The sequence below is a fragment of the Rhopalosiphum maidis genome, chromosome 1 (genome assembly GCF_003676215.2).
Source record: "Rhopalosiphum maidis isolate BTI-1 chromosome 1, ASM367621v3, whole genome shotgun sequence".
NCBI lineage: Eukaryota > Metazoa > Arthropoda > Insecta > Hemiptera > Aphididae > Rhopalosiphum > Rhopalosiphum maidis.
Window position 1 is genome coordinate 55,170,379 of NC_040877.1, and position 22,040 is coordinate 55,192,418.

At 25.6% G+C, this 22,040-nt stretch overlaps 1 protein-coding gene across 4 annotated transcripts in view; it reads right to left on the reverse strand.

Annotated features, from left to right (window-relative positions):
* Positions 1-22,040, reverse strand: part of LOC113549846 (neurobeachin) — a 219,751-nt gene that overhangs the window by 127,826 nt on the left and 69,885 nt on the right. For all 4 annotated transcript variants that reach the window (XM_026951441.1, XM_026951596.1, XM_026951362.1 and 1 more), the window contains exon 2: positions 4,493-4,597. In XM_026951441.1, the coding sequence (XP_026807242.1) occupies positions 4,493-4,597 (105 nt within the window). The remainder of the gene's footprint in view (positions 1-4,492; positions 4,598-22,040) is intronic.

Genomic DNA, 22,040 nt, shown 5'->3' on the forward strand with positions numbered 1-22,040 from the left:
ATAACAGAATTAAATAATTTATTTTATATTAATTCAACGCACACACTTAATTAAAAGACAAGTGTCATAATATGTTGTCTTTAAATAACACTTATGTTAAATTGTATATACAAATTAATGGATAATGTTAATATATTCAAATTTTAATGTATTTTAATCAAGATACGAACGCTGTTTATCATGAATTATTTATTTTTAAAAATATACATTAACAAATTATATGAGAACCGATAGTCAAAGGATTGAAAATAATCATTCAAACATAAAATTAATTTATGTCATTATAGTTACCTAATGAAAAAATATCGTTGAAGCGCAACAAATTAGTGAATTATAATAATATTAATGGCAAACTAATAAACAGAATAAAACTCTAATTAATAAGATATATATAAATAGTAAAATTATGACGTATTAACATTTGAATACTTTGATGTATATTCATTTTTACGATGTTATAATAGACACGGAACAAATAAATTAATCTAAATTGTGTAAGATACTATGAAAACATTACTATATAATTAGTGAATTAACCGTGAACAACATTTAAATAACAATTATTATTGTCACACGCCAAAAACATTACATGATACACTTAATATAAAATAGAAATACTAATGTAAAGTTATAGTAGAAATTGTACACCAACTACTGTGCGTATATTTTCTCTGCAGATTGTGTGAAAACAACTTTTAAATCAGCAGTCCGAACGGTAAATTGAGAGCAGGAGAAGTGAGAACAAAAAAACTTTTGATTGTCACTCGTCTTTGAAACAGTAGTTTTGCAGAATAGTCACGAAGTGTCTTCTAGAAAATGTCACAACTTCAAACAAAGGATGATAAAGGAGTAAAAAAAAATATGGTACTAATTAAATTCCACTATTAAAACAGTTTGATTTCTACAAACCAATCTATTCGTTAAAGTTAAGTTCAACTGCCGTGAAAATTTTTAATATCATAATAATATGATTAAATCATTTGATTATGTTATTACCTATAATTAAAATTATAACATTATCTTAATTCAAATAACAGTTAATAAATATTTACAAAATCCGAACGTAAATTTTTTAGTTGTAATTATTTTATCTTTGACTATATATATATATAATTGTGATACATTTATTTTGATAAAATGCGAAAGTAATTTATACAGTTGAATATAATATAATGAAGGTATATTCAATTATATTAAAAACAATTGTTGACTCTAATATGTTGATATTTAGAATAGAATGTTAATATATCTAGTGTAATATTTTATATTTATAAAATAAAAATAAAATATTTAAAAGTGATAAAATCATTTCTCTACATTGCACAATTTAATATTCTAGAATAGAGAATTGAGTGTAATTGGATAAAATTTAAATGTTTTTAAATGAATACAAGTGACACTCAAGACTAATGGAGATATAAACTTATTTTATTTGAATAAGGACTTCTTGATCAAATCTTCCAATAACACCTACCTATATATGTACGTGTGTGAAATTTGTGTTAGTGATAAGTGAAATAAATTACATGTAAAAGATGTGAGACGATAAATTTCTGCCGACAAAATAACAGATATTTTAGCGCATGAAAACCAACTAGAGTGCAGGTGAGTTGGGAATAAGTGGGAGTGGGAGTGGTAAATAGAAAGAAAATCCAGAAAAGACTAGAAATATATTATACCACCCAATATATTGCTCGTGTATTCTAAACATACAGAGAAAAATTTCGTTTTGTACGGAAAACTTTTAACACGTATTTATTACTATTATATTCTATAAGTATGTAATACGAACAAAGATGAAATACACACTACAATCTAAATGTAACGCAAAAATAATGACCAAGGAAACTGTTATTTTAAAACGCATTGCAATCCAAAATAAGTCCAAATTCAAGTATAATAAAACTAGACATTTTTTTGACACAAATAAGTCATATATATTTTCTTAATTATAATGTATAACTTTTTAAGGTAAAGACTCTTTTATATTTGAATCACAGGAATAATTTATAAGGTAATAATAATTAATAATAACTAGATTTATTTTATTAAAAACTTCAATTTAAATTGAATAATTAATATAAAATAAACAAATATAAAATGTTTACTTAATTTTATAATTAAAACCATTTATTTTATTTGAATATATTGTTTCCAATTAAAATGTATAGTAAAACTTGTTTTTTTTCTTACGTAATATTTAACACAAAAACAATATTAAAGTCAAATTTAAAATAAAAAAATAAAAAAATAAAAATATTTTTTTTTATGAATTATAAAAATAAAAAATAATAAGTTTTAAAACGATTTGATTAATACGGTTGTAAACATATGTTATTACATTTTAGTTTTTTACGAGTATAAAACCACATAAAGCACAGAAATTAATCTTAGATTTTATTTTTTATTTTAATTATACAGAAGAAAGGATTTACATACGTTCAAAACTAACCTTTTATTTTATTGAAATTCAAACTTCAAATTAATTAATTAATTAAATTTAAGTTAAACACTTTACATTTATTTTATTTAAACTACATAGTTCTAATATAATACATTAATGAAGCAGATTTATCAATAAAATTAAAGTATTAATAATTTTTTGCTATAGATTCTATGATTAGATAGTGTCAAACGTCTATTTCAATTAAACAAATATTTCAATAAACTTAAATTCTTATATCAGAAACTAATTAAAAGTCACAGGACAATTATTAAAAACATTTTTATTATAACTATACTAGCTATAGGTATATTATACAAGTTATCTTTTAATTCCCTTTATTTATATTAATAAAAATGTAAACTAATATTAAATAAATATATTTTTAAACTGTAGTTAAAAATAAATGATTAAACGATAAAAATAAAACCATTTTATTAAAAAAAAAACATAAAGTAATATATCAATTTCCTTTTAAAGTGAAAAAAACATTTATGTCACTAAAAGTGTCAAAAGTTTAATTGGAATTAGATTTCATAAACAACAAGGAAAGGTTGTAAAACTGGCATTAAAAACATTCTAAAGGTTAAAATATTTAACTAGAATACTGTTTTCATAATATAACAACTTATAATGTACATTAAAAAAGTTTATGAACAAAGATGCAACTGTATCAACTAAAACGTCGTAGTTCGTAAAATCGGCGACCGGCGACTATAACAAGTGCAAATACATTGAAAATTACACATCCTGAGACAAAATAAATATTGACAACAACGGAGTGCAAACTGTGGACCAAAAGGGTTCTATAGATTTATACAACTTATCATTGTAATTCGTATACAGTAGATTGTGTTTTTATATTATTTGAGGGAAGTAAACGAAAATGTTAATTTCGTTTTGGATGAATAAAATACTTATTATATATTAATAAACTACAAACAATCATAATGTGGTTAAACACAATTCTGATGCCATGGAAATATTAGATGTAGCAAATTACGATGAACATAAATAATATTAAATACATAAATTACATTTATATTAATCATATTGATTAAAACCAAATAAAAATATCGTATTTAAAATCCATGCAATATTTTAGACTAATTTACGTACAATATATAATATGTATTTATCACTATAGACTCATACATCAAAATCTTAATAATTTTGTCATGTTATAGCATGTTCTGTAAGGATAATAAAACGAATGCGTGTTTTTTAATCGTTTAAAATTAAAAATGTAATCATCAAACTATTCTGCACTGAGACAAAAAAAAAAAACGTAACAGAAACAGTATAATATGGTATTTGTATCCTATCCTACATTAAAAAGACTTATTTATATATTAAAAATTGATAAAAATTGTAATATCAGGTTTAATAGGTTTAAAATCTTGAAGTTCTACATTTTAGTATAAGAAGTTATGATTATTAAATCATTTATAACTGTTTATAAAAATAGAACAGTAAAAAAGTAGCTTATTTTTTTATTTATAAGATTTTTTAATTTGAAAAGGAATAAACTTAATAATACCCCATTTTTATAGAACTACGTAGTAATACAACTATATTTAAATTATATAATAACACGAAATATATTGTACAATAAAAATTAATAATAAATAAGACACTATGATAAATTTTCTTGTGTACTTAATGTTAAGTATAAAACCAATTCGTATTCGTGACAATAGAGATTGTCAATAGTACAATCTTTAAACGTTAGAAACAAATTGAAATATTAAATATGCGTTGCTAAAATATTTTAAATATTAAGACGGCCTATAGTTGATTATAACAACTTAAGTAAATTATATTTTAGTTTAAAATATAGGTCAACCATTTTTATGACATAATTTCATAAACCTCTTTAAAAGTATCTATAAAAATTCCCGATTCAGAGATACTAATAAATGTACTAAAAATGTATACGATTGATTTTTTTTTACATGTTTACAATAAATAAACTATTGGTACACAATCACACATAATGAACAGAAAACTTACAAAACCTTGAGGAATAAAGTAAATCTCTTAACTTACCTGTAAGTTCGGAGGACAATGGTCTAAAAGTTCTAACATATGTCGGATGTTTTGCGCATCTTGTATGATAAAGTTTAATTCCATGTCGAATTCGCCGCCAACCAACTGTAACAAAATTAAATCATACTCTCGGTTAGTTTTGAATACATTTGCACAGATAGAAAGAAGACAAGATAGAGGTGTGACGTTGAGGTAATTTTCCAGCCTTTTGGAAATAGCATCATCAGCGTAAAAAAAAATAATTAAATATTTACAGTGGGTGAAGTGTACTGAAAATCGATAGAATTAATACAATTTATATCATTTTTTTTTTAATATTCAGTGGTGTTATTATATATATATATATAAATTACAAATGAACATAGTTTATTACGATGGAACAATTGTTCAACACGAAAATTTCAAATTTAAAACAGCGTAGTTTTACCAAGCGTAGGTTCTGAAACTTTTGAGATTAAAAGTATATTAACAATTGTTATACTTTTTTTAACTTGACATAATATACTTTTACGTGAAACATTTTCAGCAGATTAACATAATTAAACTGATAAATTTAACAATGCGTAGAGCTATATAGGTATAGCAATAAAGTTTTTTAAAGAATATATATATATTTAAGAAACTATAATATGAATTTTACATAAACTATTTATTGGAAGTAACTAATAATTATAATGACGTACAATATAACTCAATAACCACAAACTATATTAACCACTAAATGTCAAATAATATTATTATTACAATACATAATCATAGCAATAATAATAATAATAATATAATTACAATTTATCTATAACAGTTTAATAATAATTTCATCTTCACAATGTATAAATTCTAATTTTGATTAATGACCAAACATATTACATATCTTATCAGAATAATAATTCTTAATTAACTTCGATAGCATGTGTCTCGTATATAACTAAATAATATATTGACTCAATATTCAACCATAAATACAACACGGTATCATGGATTAATAAATCATGATTACATTAATTAAACATCTTTATTTCTTTTTAAATATTTCAAAAATGTGTACAGTATATAACAAAGGTATTAATTATTAATAAATGGATATACAGCGCCATCATAATAAGAGTAATTAGTACATTAAAAGCTATAATGTTCTATGTTGTTTTCTGTATTTGACACGAAAGATTTTTCAAAGGGATCTTACTTAAATAGTTATATATATATATATTTATTCAGATAAACGCCCATAGTACTCAGCAAGTAGAACATAAAGTATAGGTATTACACCAACAAAAAAGTTATGAAAAAAATACAAATGTAATAAAATATAAAATTGGAATTTATAAATTATATGAATAAAACATTTTCAATATTATTATTATAGAAACGGTGTTTACAATCAAAACATTATTGACATAACGATGGAAATTCGTAATTCGAAGAGTTTGAAAGTTATCTCAACAAATACTATTTAATTAAATTCACTAGAGCAATATCGTGGGTATATCTTTATAGTTTCAAAAAGTTGGTAGTAGTTAATTTAACAGATAGCGAAGAAGTATGTGTGCAATAGAAATATATACGCATTATAAAAATCTATTTTCAATTCTAATAAACTTAAACATTTTAAGATTCAGCTGGAAATTGTATTTATTGATTTCGGACTAATTTTTATTCAACAGCGACTGATGTAACTATAACTGAATTCATTACATACATTCTACAGTTCAAAGAATCATTAAGAAGTTTAAAACTTATCTAAACAGTCAGTGAAGAATTCTACCGTTAAAAGTTAAACGTTAAATAAAAAACCATGTACTCGTCTAATAGAAATTATTTTTTTAACTGAAAAATATTCTTATCTAATAAAGGAATATGCAATGGTTATATTTTCAACGCCCTATCTGGTTTTTGGATTTTCAATGATTACAGAATCATAATTATAACGCGTCGCTTCATGCCATATTCAAATTTGTTATATTATCATATATTGTGATTATTTATGTACGTATTTTAAATTTCAACCTGCAACTGTTCGAAAATGATTAAACCATCACTCTGTAAAAAACATTTACGTTAGTTAAAAAAAAATCCTGATGAAATTCAGTGAAAAAAAAGTTATTTGTTAAAAATCCCTACATCCTACCGATTGTTAATAGGGCTGAAAAGGGTTTAAAAAAAAATCAAGAACAAGCTAATATGTGGTACTGCACTAATAATTTACAGAAAAAAATTAAAGTTATTATATTGTTTATTGTGATGAAATAATTATATAGCATCTTGAGATGGTTAGGTTATAAATATGTTCAGTAAACATTGTTCATTTATGTGATCCATTAATCAATTTCATCTTTAAGATACCCAATTCAACATACGTCATTGCATCACAGTGAGGATATATAAGAATAATGGATTATCATACTCAATATTCATTAGGCATACGCATATTGAATTAATTCGTTAAAAACTAACATATTATGGTACGCAACCATGCAATGTTTTGTTTGGATTATTTAGATAAGATACGGCATTTTAATTAAACGAAGCGAGCAAGGACTTAAAATTAATATGCAAAGTGTAATGCAACTTCAACAATCTTAAGATAATATTATATGACATTTCTTTGTCGTAATAGTACGATATATATTACACAATAGTTCTTTTCTTTTTCGTCACTCTGGATGACCGCCAGTTTTAAAGATTTAATATAATATTATTAATTCATTAAATATAAAATTAAATAATATAAATAGATTTATAAATATACCTATATGGAAAAAATCAGTCAACATTAAATAATACATTCTAATAGTAATTTTATAATATTATTTTTTTCCAAGGATATTTTAAGATTTTTATATATTTTATTTTGATCTAAAGACAACAGATAATCAGTATAAGACTTTAATATACATGGTTAACTTATTTAACGAGTTCTATAGGAGCTAACTAACAAGCAAATTGCTCAAAGGGTCAGCAAATATAGCAATTTGTATACCTAGAGAAAACCACGCTCTAAAAATAATTTAAAAAATTAAACAAATATGAACAAAATTAAAAACAAGGGGTTCACACTCTGATGTATAACAATTAGTACTTCGTTATTAAGTAAATCACTAAATCACTGTAATTTGGGTAAGTTAAATATGAATCAATTGATATATTATCATTATTATTGTACACACAAAACTATCTAAGCGGACACATTCTGTCAGTCTATAATATTTCTAGAGATATTTTCTATTTTTGTTTCCATTAGAAATATCTCAAATTGCACTAATATTAAAAAAATATATATCATTTTGTATACTTCATAATATAATAACATACGTAATAGCACAAAGTTCCAAGTCTCGACGAACATAATTATTTCTATAAAAAAAAAAACTTATGTAAAATCAGTTTTAAATGTTCAAGCTTGTTGATCAAGCATAAAAATTGTTGTCAACGTTAATAATAATAATAAAAAAGAAGCTTCTAAATACTGAAAACAGACAGTATGTTATAAAATATGTACCACGTCTAGAATAATATGCTGTTATAAATATTTGGTGACAATTTCAAATATCTGCGGTTATTTGTGTTTGATGATGACAGACATAAAAAATACATAAATAAATAACATACACCCTAGTAAAACCGATAAAAAAATTGTAGTTGAAAATTATACAGACGTTATGATTATGCGATTATCGTCATTTAAAAGGCCTTAACCAAAAAAAATGTATAATTATGACCTAATCAAATCATTAACATATACTAAAAAAAAGCAGTACTATAAATTATCAATATTTTTTTTTTATTATAAGCTAATAATCCTAAATATGAATACAATATTGTATATAATATATATATAAGAAAATAATATAATGGTTTTACGGAGGAACCGTTTACTTATATAACTCACGCAATTACCTTATTTCTGAAAAATAAACTACTCCGTAAGTAACTATAGTAATATTAAGATATCATAAGGCATACTGCCTATGCAACCAATGTATATTATTATATTTATCGTTAATATTTTTATAACATAAATTACTTCTGATGTCAATTCCTTTATGCGTGTATTTATTATTACAAAGATTCTTAATAAATTTGAAATGTTACATAAAATGATAATTTCAAACTATGATAGGTTTTGAATTTGTTTTCATCCGAAAAAAAATAATTTATTATATTTTAAATATTTACATACAATTATGGTTTAAGGAATTCGTTTAATTACTTATTTATTTTATATAATTTATAAAAAGACATTTTTCTTGAATATTTTTTTTTTTTAATCACATTATACATAAGTAGCATAATTACAGAATAAATTATACGCATAATGTTTTAAGTTCTATATAATATTGATTGTACTTTAGTTGTAATATAAAGGATGATTCACCAAACATGATCAGCTCCATTTTTTCTTCCGCGATGTTGTTATTCAAACTCTGATTTTTTGGGTTTTGTAAATATACTTAGAAACCATACTTTCAAATTCTTGAGATTTTTGTATGCTACTTAAGGGAGAATTTGGAGATACAAACTTCTGTTTTACAAATAAGAACCCTCTATCTACTATTAATAATTGAATGCATCCGAATCACATACAAAAAAAAAAAAATGATCGAATTGCATGCCACCTCTTAGAGGTAAGATGTATGTCAAAATTGTATGCTGGGTACCCACAAGATTATTTATCATGCATGATGCACTTATGTGCACGACATAAATTATATTTTTGACTTTTTTAGTTTTTAAAAAAAAATCATGAATAAAAACGCCTTACAATTATTACAACTGATTAGTTTCTAAATTGAAATATGTTTATATCCATGTAAACATTTTACCAAACTGTACCTATTGTAGTGTATTGTAACAAGTAACAAGTACAATGAATATTTAAGTATGTAAAAATACGTAGTTCAAATTTAAATAATAGACGTCGGCAAATATTAGATAAAGAAAAATTTAAAAGTTCAGTAATGACGGAATTTAAAAACAATTAAATAAATAGAATTAAATATTTAAAAAAATTAGCATACATTGAGTTGCCGATAGTAAAATAAATAAAATATAATACTTTTCTAAATTTGTATTATTTGACGTTGAATATTTCAATATAGACAATATTATTATACGTATTTTATTATTATTACTGTTTTTTGATTTATTATTGTTATTAAATTGTAACGTAATTGTTCAGTGTAGTTTAGGCTCTTAAATAATTTTAAACTATTCCCTCTTTAATATTAACTGTTTTACAAAGTACTATTATTATTATTATATATTTTCCATATTAAGACGTTACAACATATTTTATTATTATAAACTATCATTTTTATTATTTTATTATCATTTATAAACTTATACTATATTGAATATTGTCAAAAAAGTTCCACCAAATTTTATAATATGATTATTTATTTAAAATGTCCTGTACAACTGTAAAATACATTCACTTGATTACCTTAAACTACAATCGTTTTATTTAATATTCATAGTGTCATCTTCTCCGATTTGGTAAAATGTTTACTTGAATATAAAAATATTTCAATCTAGAAAATAATCAGTTTCTATTCATCCATTTAAAAAAAAAAAAGAATAGAAAATTAAAAATAAAATTTAAATTGCATACATGCAATGATAAATAAAGGTATATAATAACTTGTGGGTACACGGCATGCAATTCGGACAATCCTCTCTAAGAGGTGGCATGCAATTCGGACAGATCCCTCCAAAAGTTGGCATGCAATTTGGACATTGCAATTTATATTTATATTTTTAGCATGTAATTCGAATGCATCAAAATAATTTAGCAAAAAATGTGTACATATCTCAAAATCAAAATTCAGATGAATAGTTTTTGATTTAGTGTACTAAAAATATAGGTCCACAAAAATGGGTTTAGAAGATATAGGAACTATAGTAATTTGAAAATTTTAGTAATTAATATTTATATTTTACAAAAATAGTCCAAGTTTAATAAATACTAAATCTAATATAATATGTAATATTTTATATATTTATAAAAATATTTTAAAAATTATTATCCTTAATTTAAACATTTTTTTAATTATTATTAATATTACAATCAGATTTATTAAAGTAAAAAAAAAAAAAAATAGTAAAAATACACAAATAATTCAGGTAATCGTAAGTCAATTATGTACCTATATGTGTATAATGTATTGAATAAATTCGAATATTTAATCTATTCTATAAAAGTTAAAAGGGTCAATATTATATTATGGTTGACGTATTTTTTACAATTCTTAAATATATAGACTTAAAGGTTATATGATTATTATTTTTAAATATTATTAAATAATTTATTTTTAAAACTTTTTCTTTTTGTTCGGCATTATAATGCAGGTACCTATTATGATACATGTATGAAATAGGTATCGTGTAGCGTACAAAACCAACCAAACACTACGTTTCATATTCAAAAATATTGACTCAAGTTTACGTTCACTTTCAATAAAAGGTACTCACATCATACGTTATAAATAGGGTCTCAACTATTCCAACTAAATAATAATAACCGTATGCGGCCGACTGTCCTATGCAAAAACATATTTAGTACAGCGGCGGATCGATACATTCAATCTTCTGCAATACGTTAAAATGCACAGCTCAATATTATTTGCATATTATATAATGCTCTTATATATATTATATAAACTTTTGGCCTGCAGCAGTTAACGTGGCGAAATGTTCAAAGGACGCCAGAGGCCACGTAATATTTGACCTACACGGTGGAGGGAAGGGTGCAATATGTACACGACGATCGTATAGAAAACAACTAGTGCGAATGAATCGCACGTTGATTGGCTTTGTCATCAGATACCGTCGAGCGTGTATACGATGCGCACAATGAACGTTCATTAAGGTATTGGTAGTAATTCGTGTGAAGTGGCACGTTGGTTAATGCGAGCGCACTCTCTCTTTTATCGACTCACGTATATAGATGGATGGATATGCCACAAACCAATGTTGAACGTGCATGGATATAACATGCAGAAATATTGCATTATAATAAAAAGTAAAATAATATGTAATATTTTGTTCAACGAGCTTATTATAAAAATATATTGGCCGTCTCGCGAGATCGAATAAAATAAAAATAAAATTACCAAGAACTGACTTATCAAACGATAATATGATTTTAACAAAATATCTCAAATGATAAAAAATATTAAATTATTATCTAAAGTAATTTAAAAATAATTTTGTCCAGTAAATATTTATTATCTTATTATTATCATATTTTTCAATAAAACGACCATAATTATAGTATAAACTATGAAAACGGAGCCAAATATCTTAAATTACAACATTTTATACCCATGTTAAACTTCGCGTAAACGTGTCCTATTGTAATAAAAGCCCTACAGAACCTACAATTAACGGTCTCGGTATAAGTACCCAAGATAAGAGCAACTTAAGTTTCAAATGAAACATTATTCATTGAACAGTTAATTATATCGTCAGTCAGTATTTAGAGTTGATATGCCTGATGAAGATGATTTGCTTTTAACCGAAAATAGAATAAAATATACAAACCATGACAACATTTTATATTTAAATTCTTTATGAGAAAATGAAATTTTGAATAAAAAAAATAATTCACTTAAATGTTATTTATTATACGTAATATATGACAAAATGACTAATATAGAGACATTTTTCAGTGGATCCCAACATAGATATTTGTTTAATTTGAAGATACACTAGATTACGCTAGATAGTATTTTTTTCTTATAAATATAGGTACATATATGAAGAGGTAATTGAAACTTTTTTAAACATTTTTTTTTTATATATTACACCAACAGCATCACAGTCACAAGTGGTGGCATTATAATGAAAAATATAAATAAAAATAAAGCTCTGACGCAATTTGGAAGGATATTTTTTACAGCCCAGTGCCTTTTTATCAAGCTTTACTCAACCAAGAGTGGTAGCGAGAATGGCAGAATACTAACTGAATGTTTTTTACGACTCTCAACATTCCAATTTTAATTAGTATGGACTAGTTTTTTTACCTATTGTTTTACGGTGGAAGGCTTGATTAAGATGGGGTGAAGAGAAAATAAAAATAAAAACCAAAAATCAATGTCAGAAATATGTAATGCGAAGTGCAATGATTTTTTTCTCCCATTTATTTTCCCCAGGTATACGAGTATAGTTTTATAACGCAGTACATGAATACCAACTATTAAATTTTTAAAAAATGGGCAAATAAGTTTATCTTATAAACTTTCATCACCAAAATTATAGATATATTTGTCAGAAAAATAATTATAAATGATTGGATATGTATGACTTATTTACATCTTTTAGTAAATCCGATAGCTGAAGTAACAATAGTTAAATAATATTTTATTTTAACAACACTTTTTATTAGGATTCTTGTCACACAACTGAACAATATAATAAATGATAAATAATGGCATACGAATAAAACAATGGAGAAACCTCTAAATGGAGATACATACTCCATTATGAAATATTTAATATAATAATAATAATAATAATAATATTAAATGCTATAAGTGTCATAAACATGTACTTTTATTTAAATAGACAGATTACCACACTACTGTGTTTTTAGATTTCCTTTTTAGATTCTCTGATATAGTTTCGGATAATAGTTGGGTGATACTATGATACTATAATTGAGATGGTGGGTAAGTTTGTATAAGTTAAGTGTTTATATGTTTAAAGGAGCTTTGCCAATTCAGTAGCGGCGAGTATTTTGAAATCTGAATAAAGAGTATTATTGGAAACGTTGAATGAACCTTTTGAGTTGATGCGAGGAACATTGGATTGGAATCTTCAAGCACAGTTGATAATGAAAATTTTGGTTGAGCTTCATAGTAGTGTTACTTAAGACCAAGTAGGTCATAGCAGTAGCCTATACAGTAATAGCACGGTAGGAAGTTTTGTGTGTTTTTAATTTAAGATCGAACGAAAGAGTCTTTTATTTTTCATGCAGGGTAACAAATTAAGGCATCGATGTTGATCCCAGAATGGCGTACGCATTAGGTAATGAGAATAGTTGAATATATTTTATTATTATTATCATTATTATTTATTATTTTTGTTTTTGTTTTTTACATACTTGATGATTTATTTTATCTATTACACCGCGTGTCATAAAAAATACTGAAATACTCCAAATTTAACTTGCAAAAAGTGCAAAGCACATAAATATAGTAACAATATAGAATCTTTAACGGATACACAAATATGAGTATTTAGTTTTCTTTAAATAGAAAAGGTAAGTCAAACATTTTATAATACACGAGATACAGTAAATTCAGTATTATATTATAAAATATATAGACACTGAAGTTCTGCAACTAAAAAAACTATAGAAAATTTAAGTTTAAAATTGTGAAGAATAAAATATTGATTATGTATATACGAGTTAAATCAAAAAAAAATACTAATAAAAAAAATCTAAAATGACTCAAGTATTATATCATAATTTTTCCAAGTCAACCGTACGAATCCAGAAATCGATTTAATATTGTATTCAGATACAGATGCATAAAACTACCTAAATATAGTTTTACACAAAACTTATTTTTGGAAAATTAAAACACATATGGTTTGTGTCTTCTACATCCAGAAATAACATGCTTTCATTTTCAAATGTATGCGTAGGTTGATAACATAGAAACACAATATTTACAAATAAATTATTCATGGATGAAAAGCAATGGTATAAGATAAACAGGTAACGATTTATTTTACACTAGTTTACACCTACGTGTTGAGTCCTACTCATTACTATTATTAGCAAGACTGTTAAAAGTAATTAACCACATAATAAAACCCATGTTAATATCTATGTATGTGTTAGTAATGTCCTACTTTCTTAGTTAAATATCAATATAGGGTTCACAAATTCAATGTGGGTAACTACAAATTTAATTTTACTAATTTTACATTTTCTACGAAGAATGGAAATATCGGGACAACGAAAGAACAAAACTTAAGCGTCAATGATTAATTTATATTTTTACTGAAACCGCATATTAAAAATCACTGGTAACCTTACAATACTATCAAATATAACAAATCACATTGCAAATGAAACAAAAAAAAATATATAATGATCGACCTAAATTGCTAAATTATTGTAGGATAATAAAATATTAATTTTTCATCAATTAGTATTACCTATAGGTACTGACTACTCCAGGCATAGTAATTGGCGACCCGTAAACATGTATTATCTAAATTTTAAATTACTTTAAATAAATAAATACTACATGTATAAATAAATACAAAAATAAATATTAGGTATTTGTTAATTTATAATTTTATTGACTTTTTTTTGTTATTTTCTATAATCTCTAATCCACTAGATTTAAAGTTCTAAAAATTGGCGTTCTAGTAAATTTGAGTTTCCGAACCCTGGCCCTATACCATAATATACTAAACACATATTATCATATTTAAAAAAAAAAATTTCTAAATACCACGCAATTACTACTAGTAAACTACTAGTTTCCAATAGTAAATATATGGTTTGATGTTATTAATTATATAAACAAGCATGGTATTAGTTGTTTTTAAAAGCTAACAACATATTTTATTTAAGAAATTCTACAGTTTTATTGACTTTTATAAAAAGTTACATAAATACAGATGTTGTTAGCATTAAGGTAGAGCGATAAACTAATTGTTTTATGTAAGTGATATTAAAATATTCTTAAATACAATAAGAATCAATATTATTTTAAAATGTAACAGTTTTAAAATTCAAAATGTATCAGGTGACAATAAATAAATCTGTAAAAATACATTATTCCAAGAAACCGTATACACTAACGTATCGAATGACCTGGAACGATTGACGTCACATAACAAACCAGACAATGTCAAATGAATAAAAAAAAAACTGCCGTCTGAATCTTAAAATAAAATAAAAATAAAACACGCAAACACTTCTCAGAAAATCTTTCTCAGGACAATGAATTTCATGTACAATATTTAATATAAATAATATTCAAATAAATATTTGAAAAATGTTATATTTATTTAACTTTGTGCATACTAAGAATAATTGGGAAACATTGTTATTAAATAAAACCAATTTACTTTGTGACTGCAGTATCCTATTTAAAGAAATAAGGTGTTAAATCATTTAAATTTATAAATGTAATTTTACCTAAATAGGTTAATAATGAAACTGAATAACTAATTATAAATAATGACTCATAACAGATAACTGTTGTTTTATGATGTTAAATAGCTGCATAAGTAATTAATATTATTTTTTTTTTTTTTGTAGATAAAAACTATAATAAACATTTTCTTTAAAGAAACATTAAAGATTAAAAATAATTTAACACTTTTCAAAGCAACTTGAAATTAAATTATTATTATTGTATCATGAATATTATGATGTAAAATGCATTACAGGATAATTTTATTTTTATTTACAAAGAAAACATCATAAGTGATTAATTTAAATAAAATATCACAAATAATTTAGTTTACAGCACGTAAACACATGGCATACTTGCAGATTTATAAATTATTACTCGTGTTGGAATGTATAAATAATAATATCACACAGACGTACCCACACAGTTAATTTTTTTATTTACTATTATATTACAATAGTGTTTTGGCGGTACATAAGAATTCGGCGGACATAAAACATGGAAATTTAACACACACACAAAAAAACCAAGTGATTGTGTAAAACTGTAAATGAACGATAGATGAAATTAGTTTACCTTTAAGTATAAAATGCTATACACGAGTGAAGAGAATGAATATAAAACGTCACACACACGCACCTTTATTGATAATAATTAAGTGCATATACGACACGACGCGTCGCGACGGTTCATACTTGAACGGTTGACTGGGTGAATAAAATGGTAATTATGTTTATCTAGTACACAAAGATAATTTTCAGCATTAGATAAAAGCAATAACAACGTAAAAAAACGTGATTTAAAAGTGTTAACCATAAGAAAATAATGACAAAAATTAGTATTAATAATTCATACAAGATATAATTTTGTTTCGTTAAATTGTTGAATTCCATTAATATTATATTTTTTAACTGTCTCGTAGAAGTATTCTCTAGTAAGCTATTTCTGTTGTACGAATAACGATAAATATATAATGCAGAGCTATTGATTAATATTCCAATAACAAATGCGTGAAACAATAAATCATGAAGAAAAGAATAATTCAAGGATCAATAAAACACAATACTTATAATTTTGTTGAGACTAATCTTTCACCTTATACACACTTACTCTAACCAAATTTAGACGATATATATTCTAAACCAAAAACTTTTTAATGTTATAGCATTTTTTCAATAGTTATTTCAAAAAATAATCGCTTAAAGCCCTATGTAGATATTAGTATGTCACATATCTCAATCATTTAACTACGACTAGTTTAATTTTATAAAACGAGTATTAGGTAGCTTTAACCAATAGGAGTAAAAATATATACTAAATTGGTACAGTTACATAATCATTCGTCAAATCCTTTCAAATCTAAGTTCAAACATCGAGTACCGTATTTTCTATAAGCTATAATTTATTATATCTTCCGATTACGATTGATATAACAATTCTAAACAAAGATGATGAATGCAAAACTATAAAAATCATTAATTTGTTGACGCAAAAATTATGCCCATACACAATCAAAAAGCAAAATTATATGATTGATGATAAAATTAGACGAAAAAAAAGTTTAAGGAATATACAGAGCTTATTGTTTCTATTGGAATGGATCACCACGTTCCAAGGCATAATATGACAAGTTTGTCATCAAAATTATGACCGATGGTGTTTTAAGAAAAATTAAATCCATGGTAACTATACTTACAAATTATATGTATATTCAAGTTCTTTAATTTTTAATACAGAGCCATCGACCAAACTGTTTTTTATAAGACTTCAATTAGGTATCCATCACTAAAAAGCTATAAACATTAATTATTTCCCCTTCTAAACAACATATTTTTTTTTATCACATAACAGTTTTATTTTTTATAGCCAATTGGCGGTAATTACATAAAATATGAAATAATTAATAATTAATTTTTATGTGATAAACCACTCCTTAGGCGATAAAAAATTACAATATACGATAAAATGTATATTCTTTTCCAAATTTTAAAAGCAACATTTTTAATACTCTTAAATATTTTTATAAAAAATGTTATTTTACGATAGGTAACTCGAATAATTTAATTAAAAACTATCAAATTAAAGTGAACATAATATGCTAAATATAAGTACTATATAAATATATATATATAGGTAAATCAATATTCTACATTTTCTTTATTATATTATCCACGTTAATATTATAATACGAAGGTACTTTAAATATGATTTTAATAGTATTATTTATCCATATTTTACACAGAAGTTTAAAAGATCAGGACAAATACTGATTAACAAAAAAAAAAAAAAAATTAAATTAACAAAATTTGATCCATTCTTTAAAATGAATTTATACAGGTAAATTAAGAATACATCACGATTTGTGAAATACCGGCTAGCAAACGTTGAGTATACAAATTTATTTTAAATACATTCAAGATGTATCAGCTTGAAACATTTTGAACTTATGAATAATTTATTCGAAATTAGCTACGCTCAACATTAAAGAACACATGATTTGATTGAATAATAACGAGACTTAACTTTAAAGTCAATATATATATTCCGGTTACAATTCAGTTACTATAATATTCAAATTTATCGGAATAATAATATTAATTTAAACATTATAACATTTAAATATTGAAAATTAAAATAGCGAAATTCTCAATTATCGCACAATTAGATAGTTATTGATTTATACAGATATCTACTTACATATAGACACCTACGTAAAATATATATACAATTTGAAATAAAAAGAAAAGAGCGTATTTATCGCAGATGACATACCCGTAAGTTCAGATAAATATTTTTGTTATTAAATATTAAATAATAATAAAAACAAATGCATTAAACATTATATATTATGAATTATATTACACGGAGATTTAACTTGTACCACAAATTTTTAACGCATGTAACATACGCACATTTCAGACATAGACATTTATAAATCTCGCATAAACAAAACTAACATCGACGACAATATTATATGGTTGGGATTCAGTGAGGGCGAAAAATCAGTGGGCAAAAATAACATGTGCACAATTTCTATCGTAATATATTGAAATGTTCGCAAAAAGTTGTTTGTGATGGTAATGGCAGCACGGCGGCATAAGGGAAAATAATTGAAAATTCGACACGCGCGCGTGTGAGTATGGAAAGGTCAGAATATGCGGGTAGGAGGGAAACGCCGTCGAAGTCTTTGATCAAAACGGACTAAACCGTTCTGTCCGCCATCGCCGGAAAATTGTCAGTCGACGTTAGCGGTGCGCCGTGACTGCCGCCACCGCTCCCCAAAAATAGTACCGTACAAACGGGCTTTTGATTGGAATGAGAAGGTTTGGGTGGGTTACGGAAATACCACGGTGGTGGGTACGGAGTTAATTCTATTATTTTCGAACGAGACCCAATAAATCGTATTATCCTCTCTCGGGCACGGTGTATGTATACATAAATACATACATATATGTACTTTCCTATTCAATTCGCTTAAAACTACAAAATCATCGGCGGTCTATGTACTTGTATATAGGGATATATACACTTTCGGGGGTGCAGATGAGAGGCCGACTTTACTGCCCCTTTACGGTTACATTATACCTTAGCCGTCCGACCGTCCGTCATCGTGCGTACCTATGTGTACATTATACATATTATTATGAAGGTCTTTTCGTTCCGTATTCGTATACAAAGGTCGAGAAGCGAGCGCCAGTCCCATAACTAATAATATAACGGGATAAAATCGTCCGAGAAAGGCGCTCGGTCAGCGGACGTTTACCGCACCACGCGTTTCTGACGACACCCTCCACGCGGGTGACGCGGCATTCGTTTTGCTGCTGTAATTAAGCGCAGACTTAAACGATCCAGTTTTAAGGGTCGGTTGACCGCCGTGATTCACGAACGACACATAATTTTAGCCTCGCGGCAAACCCGGGAAATAAATTAACCCGGACGGTTCGCTCGCGGAGTTTCTCTACTCCTCCGTTCCCCACCCCTTCCAAACCACCACAAATAACGCACCGGTAACCACACCCCCGTGAAATTGTCACCCACAATCGCACCTGCCCAGACATAAATATGTCTCGGACCCGTCACGGTGATACATATCTGGTCGGCGACAGTCGACAGACTTGCTCGGTGATATCACAACCGCAGAACCGTTATGAAAACCAACGATTCTACGCGTATAATATAGTATAGGTATTGGAAAAATGGGAAAGTTGACTAGGTATACCTTAAGAAAACGCTACCCATTCACGCGATATCTTAAATGTACAAACGCAAAACATATCAAATTGAATTCAGAAGAACCAATTGTGTGTTGTTAGTATAAACATAAGACTGATTTAACCTATTATCAAACTTAAAAATAAAAACATTGTCTGAGCTAAGGCGTCAACTTTTTTCGATTTATTAATTTCCAAGCAAAATAAAAATTAAAAATCGTCATAATCTCACTTAAAAATTTAAATAAATCTAAGCACAGATAATTTTTTGACCTTTTGTTTGGTAATTTGTCAATTCATTCTAATGTTGAAGCTAAAAAAAAAAAAAAAAATGGTGTTCTACTAAACTCAATTTTGATATAATTTACATTTATGAGACTAAGACAATGCATGAATGGGATATTCTGAATATTTTAATAATTATTATTCAACTACAATTAGTAGATAGATTGTCTTGATTTTATTTTACACACAAATTTCAGTACCAATACTAAGATTAAATGGTATTTTTTTCGTCTCTTAACATTCAGTATGCCAATTTCATCATCGTATCACTTGATTGAGGGCAAAACGAAGGATTACCATTTAAGTTCTGTCGATTAACATTTTTTAAATCTCAAATAAACCTATTGAAATAATTCTTTTTTAGGAATTCAAATACCTATCGCAATATATTATAATTAATAATACATTTCTAACGTGGTATTTTGGAGAATAGTAAACACTTTATTGTTTACGGTCTTCAAATTTTAATTGTAACACAATAAACAAACAAATAATAACAAAACTTACTACATGTGATATTATACAATAATTCGTATAGATATAATTCATGTCTAAACATAAATATATTTTTTAATATTTTCAAGAACCACCACTAGATATCTTTTTAAAACTTAATAATGATCAACTTGACCGCTCTAACCTATATCCTGCAAATCCTACGAACAATCATGTTGCGCGGGTCAACCACCCAGACACATTAACCCATCCCGTTAGTATATATCGCAGTTAACGGCTTCAATGAAGCAAGGGATCCTAGGATAAAGTTAACGGGCGTGTCCGAATCGCTGCGAGAATGATACAAATATAATAACAAGTTGCCTACCACTGTGATATCACGAGGTCTACGTAGATTTATATATACATATATAATAAAAATAAATATATTATATCGCACTCTTTAGATTCCGTATGATTCGTACATTCTCGAGTGCCATAATAAAATAATATCAATATCACTCAATGGGGTATTTTTTATATAGTACACTTGTATTTATCTCGTATATTTGTAATTTTTAATTAAGGACGAAAATATGTACGCATATTTCACACGATTAAAAACAAAACAATCTACTAAATTATCTATCTCGTATTACCAGGTATTTGTTTCCATAAGATACTAGTTGAACCAAGTTATTTATTTAATTTTTTTCAAGAACCGTTAAAAGTTAAACATATTTCGTGTATAACTTAAATGAAAGTTATATGAACACTAGATGCATAAATATGAGTAGTAGAATGAAAATAAATTAAAGTTATTAACAAAATATAAATCATAATAATATATGTTGTATAATATTTTTTTAAGTATCAAATATCTCAATATGACTTTTAAAAATATTCTAGTAATTATTTAAATTAAATCATTAAGTATTCTTTCTAAACAAATACCGGTTAAACTTGATTTTTAAATCAAAGAACTTGTTTTTTAAATACGTTTGATACACGAAAGTTTAGATAAATATAAAGTAAAACTAATTAATAAAATACAATATCTGAAAACATTTCCTAGATACATTATGTAAGTTAAATTTAACGCTACAACAACCATGAAAAACCATTATCCTTTGGTTATCACTTAAATACGCCATACAAAAATACAAATATTAAATATAAAATAGTCTATTATTATCAATTGAAAATTGTTTACGTGCACTATAGAATGAAAATATATCTAGACTACCAAATTATCTATTCTATTAAATAAAAATACGGTAAAGAAAGAACTATACTTATATAACCTGAAAAAAATGTTCTGTTAAAAAAATTTTAGGACAACTGCTTAAATAAGGGATAATCCCATTTTAAACGGTACACATAGACCGATAGAATACGATTGAATATAGTATTTTTAGTAATACAATTGAGAACGAATGAAAGATTTATTTTTATTTT